The sequence below is a fragment of the Plasmopara halstedii genome (genome assembly GCF_900000015.1).
Source record: "Plasmopara halstedii genome assembly, contig: Scaffold_292, whole genome shotgun sequence".
Taxonomy (NCBI): domain Eukaryota; phylum Oomycota; class Peronosporomycetes; order Peronosporales; family Peronosporaceae; genus Plasmopara; species Plasmopara halstedii.
The window spans coordinates 53907-59806 of NW_020187213.1; the positions used below are offsets into that span (position 1 = coordinate 53907).

The window sequence follows — 5900 nt, forward strand, 5'->3', positions numbered from 1 at the left end:
ATGGGAGAGTGACGGTCTCATGGAACCCCGTTACACTTAGCGCATGAGGAAGCGTAATTTATGTCACCGACCTTTCATTCTATACATAGAACAAGTACGAGTCGTTACTGCCTTACCCAAGGCTAATTAGCTCTTCCGTTTAAAATCCAAAGCTGATTATTTATTTATTTCTATCTCGCGATTCGTCGAGTACAAGGGGTCAGTGAGTCAGTGGGAGCTGTGGCATGCTCGCATGGGGCACCCCAATGAGGACGCGTATGCGAAGACGCAGCGCGCAACGACTGAGATACCTGTTGCCAAGCAAGAGGTCAAGACTTTATGCGGTGGCTGCATGACGCCTTATTGTAAAAGTTTAGATTTTCCTAAATATATTATATATAGTAAAATCTAAATACATGCATACGTACCGTATTCTTGTATGAGTGTGGTCACACCATCCACATCTCGTGTGACACACACCCCATGTGTAATTCCGTTACATTAATGTATCTAGCGTTATCTAAAGAGACTAAATACTAAGCGGCCATACATTGAACAATACAGATATGTTGTAGTTTTTTAATTTTCCTCTAAATAGAGTTAAGTTCCAAATATAAACCACTATTTAAATTAAAAAGAAAACCAGATGATTAATACAAAAGAGTCGTTCCGAGTGAACGATAAGACCATCCTCCTATGTATTTGTTGATTGAAACCCTTGAGCTAAAGCTTTCTTAGAACGTTAATTAGCAATGCCGTTGCACTGGAGATATTGACGACGATATTGACAATTGCAGATGCTGATGTCATCTTGCACGAATACGCAACCCATTGGATGAATTGCCGCGGCTATCCGTTTGTATTCGCTGGTGTGCCTTACCCGTTCACGTGTGGTATCGTCTGTGGTTTTAGTGGCAGTATACTATCCTCCAGGGCGGCCAAACTTTTACATTTTGCACAAGGATCTAGACTCGCGCTAAGCCATGACAAACATTGAACCGTTATGACACGTTGACCTCAGCGTTAAGACACGCAAGGCTGTTGGGTATGCCCCCGCTTGAGTCGACGGTGATCCGATAGCCATCGTCTTCACCAAAAAAGTCACGTAACACGAGGGCAGTGTTGTAGAACAAGCTCAGATAATTAAGTTTACTTCCACTTGATCGTATTATATTTGCGTCTGCATACATTATACTACTTTTGAAGAGGCAGTTACGAAGGAGAATACCAAAATCTGGATCGTATTTGTCAGATTTAGCGGCTATGTATCCGTGGGAACTGTGGATTGGTCAAGCTTTTTATGAATAGTAAAACAGACCAAAATTTATAAGTAAACTTAGTTTTCAATTTATCGGCTCTCGGTTCCACTCCTGGTTTAAGCGTCTTATGTGGGTCAATTTAAGCGGGCCTGGTGGAGCTAAAGCCTTGCATATCGCTGCAGAAAGTTTATACGCATAGAATAGCCACAAGGTTTGTTCATATAACAAATGCGTAGACAGAACACTTTCGTATGGAGGTCTTACAGTTTCGGGTCCATACTTTAAAATTTCACATTTAATTTTCCTTTTTGATTTTCGGTTATCAAAGCACAGAAACAGCCGAATGAGTTGGATGCAGACACCGCTTGCAAACAAGGCGAGTTGCCTTCACAGATGAGCCTTATCACACCAGCTTTCTATGTATGTGCAGATCAAAGTCTAATTTCATACCGCATCTATCAGAAAGGTTCCAGGATGACTTCAAAACCACTGCCGTACATCATTTTAATGAGACGGGAAGCGTAAAGTACCATATATGTACCGTCATTGCGTGAATACTTACGTTTTCTCATTTAAAAGCCAATAGATTTTGGTCCAATAAGTGAAGGCATCTTTTGTTATCATTCGTTTTTTTCCTTTGCAGCTGCACATCATAGATTAGATGGCAAAATTCAATGTCACACACACCTATGAGGGGTCTTGTGCACTGCAGTATGTATTGCTGTACATACCATACTTACAGCTGCTGGCGTCTAATCTACATGGCTATACTTCGAATAATCTTTCGTACGCATAGAAAGTGACTTGGTGGATTCACAAGAGATATTACTTGAAACGATGGTCGCGTGTGCTTTTGTTATCATTGTTTATTTTTCTTTGCAGTCTCCACGTGTCTTATTGTATCATGTCTTTCAATACGACGATCAAATTACGACTACGGCGTGTCGCGCAGCTGTTGATGGTAGTTATTCTCGCATCTTTTGAAACTACCATCGATGCGGTCCTGACATCGATTTCTTCGGAGACTCAGAATTCCAGAATCTCACTGGAAGACTTGAAACTGCTCGTTTCACAGGCTTTGGGCAATCATAAAGAATATCAAATCACCTCGCGTGCTGCATCACTGTCCAATAACAAAAATTCTCGATCATTACTGGTGAAAGTGCAGCAGTTGATAACAGAGATAGATCTGTACAACAAAGCTCAAGAGATGATTACCATCGAAACGCTCAACTCCTTGTCGAGCAGAGTGAAACTGTTAGAGAATGAGATAAGTCATTTTCACATTACTTCCAAAGGCAAGGCTACCGAGAGCTTGCTCGAAGACAGTGGTACCAGTTTGGTGCTCCACATTAAATGAAAAATTTGATAGTGGAGTCGAATTTGTTTGACACTGTAATTGAGATGATGAACAATGGCTTAAGTTCGCCTTGGATACCACTGTTCAATTATCTCTATAAAGTTGGACCAGATGAGGCTATTTTGGTGCTTCGCAGATTGCGGAGGATGCTGAGCAACGAACAAGCCGAGCTACTGATCCGGCAGTTTAATCGCGGGATCAATGTGGTGGTTCATCAAAAGAATATTGAGCCTCTAGGGGCCCAATTTTTGCTGATCACTTGTCATTGGGCTAGGGATGCAGAAATTCGGTATAAAGATAAACCCGATCTTCATCATGAGCTGTTGTATAAATGGATGTATGCAATTTTCAAGCGTCAGTTCAATATTGAAGAGATCTTTAAAGAAGTTCCAGGGGTTGAATCGCTAGAATCAGCGCATGTTGATCGTCACCTGCGCAAGTAAATACTCAAGCTCAAGAAATAGTGCATTGTAATACTTCATCTTGAGCCAGCTTAGTCGATATGGCACTGATGCTGTTCGTAGTGTTGCAGTCGGTAGTGTTGTGATGGCACTGAGTGAAAGCATCGGACTACGAGGGTACGAATATATGCTAATAATGTGAATCAGTCATTAACGAAGAATTGACTAATGTTTTCCATAACTTAAGCGTGCAGTAGTCGCTTGATAACTGAATGAAGGATCGCGCCGTATCAAGTTTCTGAAGTCTGAAACTTGAAGCATGGGTGCTAGGAAGTGAAAAACAATAATTCGTAAGATATTTATGTTGAAAGCAAATACTTGACTTTATCAATTTGCCCGGTATTTTTACAATGCAAGACTACGCCTGGAATGTTCAAACCACGTTACAACACAGTAGGATCAATAATGCCGTCGAATTTGGATTCGTAATTCATCCGTCGACAGCAAAATAACGCTCGCTATCGACACATAATAATGTCTGCTCAACCGCTAACTTCAAAAAAATAGTACAGATGCCGTGCTAATCTTTGACATCATTTGCCCATACTCGTCGAGTTGCTCATGTGATGACTCGAGCTTCATCCAACATACTGTTGACATCAAGCCTACGCTACGGAGCGTACGAATTCAATATTTTTTCGAGAGTCTACAGTCCTAAGTCCTAGATTTAAGTCCATCATTGAACAAGACAGGAAACCACCAGATTTATGTTGTGCTGCTCAGTCAGTCTTTGCACTACCTTTTGTAGCACGTTACGTATTTGCGATGCATTTACTCCCGAACACGTTATATTTAGTACATATTACGCTATATGGGTCAACATTACCCACAGCAACGTCACATGTGTACGGACTTCACGGATGCGTCAAGTGCGCGATCCAGACTTTTTGTGAGCATTAAAGGAAAATGACGTTTCTTTTCGAGCGTATGATACATATAATAAAGAGCTCGTTTGCAATAGTCATTTGAACGCATTTCCAAGCATTTCCCATGACAAAGAATACATATTTAATATTACATTCATATAGACTAAAAACCTTAAGAGCGTAATTTATGTAGGGTACATATACTGAAATGTATTGGAAATTGCCAGATATCGACATTTATGATAAAAATCTCTACATCACAAACAAATGAGCGAGTCACTGGTTTACACAGTGACAAGTAATTTGCCGCAGAAACGGCATTCGAAGTAAAACGGAATGCTCGAATGCTCGTAAAGCTTCCTGCAATCATTCGCATGACATTGAGGTAGAAACTTGTTTATTGGCGGAGTACGAACAACGGCGGCGCTCTCATTCAAGACACCTTGGAAAGAAAATATTGCGTCTACATCAAGCAATCCGGGCTAGAAATCAATCAGCTGCTATTGGAAGAGTTAATAAATGAATAGAGCATAAATTCGGATTTATGTGAAGTAGGAGATATCATTACTAAAGAATCGTCCGAAAAAAACAGCGAAATCTGATATGAAAATTTCAAATGCATCTTGTTATAATTATCTAGTAATGACAATACCAGCATAACGCCGCGAGACCCAGCAATGCGAATATATCACTTACATTTCCATGGGATTTACCTACATCTTTCACTTTTACCTTCACTTTCAATCTGTGCTCGTGTACAGTTTTCAGACTTCCGGTCGAGTTTTCATAGCGACATCGAGTGCTCTTTGCGTGTAGGCCTTTGACATTAACAACATCATGACACGGGAAGGTATGGCGGGACTCAATGTCCTTATCAGCTATAACCTGATGCCTTTTCTGCGAATCTCTTTTTTATGATCAAATCACTCTCACGACCTTTCAGAAGTTTAAGAATTTGTCGTTTCGATAACCATTAAGCACGAAAATCCTCAGGGCTCGTCATCATCGATGTTGCCTGACACTGCCATTATTTCGCTGCACCAATCCGCTTCGCTGACATACAACCTGCCGACATCTAATTACATCCCAAGCGTTCCATTCAATTTCATATACTAACTTTCATCACAGTATATACAATGTTTATTATTATATAAACTCTTAACACTATAAACTCGAGTTTGGCTCGAAATTAATTAATGATTTTACTTATATACTAACAAACATCACAGTATATGGTGACGTCACTGGCTTGCAGTCTCTTCCACACATCTTCTAGAAGTGGTTCCAACAGCTCGATAGGAGTTTTGTCGGAGATGGTGAGGTAAGTCACACAGCCTTAAGGACTACCTAGGTCATTATTTTCAAAAGTACACTGCCTACTCTGATAACCGATACCCTCGGGAATGAGGGTAGGCATCGGTTAGTGGGAAATATCTGATATCAATACACTTTTTTGCGCATATATATCGGTTATCACCCATATTACGCTTTTAATTTTGGTTTTTTTAATCGGATATCGGAGGATATCGGATATACGAGTATCGCATATCAGAGTAGGCAGTGTAACAGTTTTTTCGCACTTTACCCGTAAATTTTACAGCACCGTACGGTGAGAACATTTCACATTATGCTGTCGTGTCGTACGAGGCTCGCATTTCTAGGACACTTCTACGTCTCAAGGACATTCTTTGCACATTCTCTGCTCAATGAGCCCTATGTTTATCACCCAGCCTCGCCGGTTCCGAGAGCGCCCGGGAGCAGAGCCCTTCTTCGTCTCTGCACGCGATGAAACTTCGGATAGCACATCCGCGGCTTCAAGGGAAGCGCAACCAATGCCCTCGGCAAACGAGCGCCGCACCGCGCCCGCCACGGGTGACAAATTCTTTCGTCGAGAATTTGGAAGAGGTCGACTACTTCTTTCCCAGGATGGGAAGAAGAGGAAGGCGAGCTGCGCAGGCGGCGCAACGTGAGCCGA

General features: G+C 41.5%; 1 protein-coding gene across 1 annotated transcript; it reads left to right on the plus strand.

The window, feature by feature from the left end:
* Nucleotides 1–2142: 2142 nt before the first annotated feature.
* On the plus strand, nt 2143–2598 carry PHALS_05842 (uncharacterized protein; the record flags this gene model as incomplete). Its single annotated transcript, XM_024723150.1, has 1 exon — nt 2143–2598. The coding sequence occupies one exon, from the start codon at nt 2143–2145 to the stop codon at nt 2596–2598; it is 456 nt and encodes a 151-aa protein (XP_024574155.1).
* Between the last annotated feature and the right edge of the window lie 3302 nt (nt 2599–5900).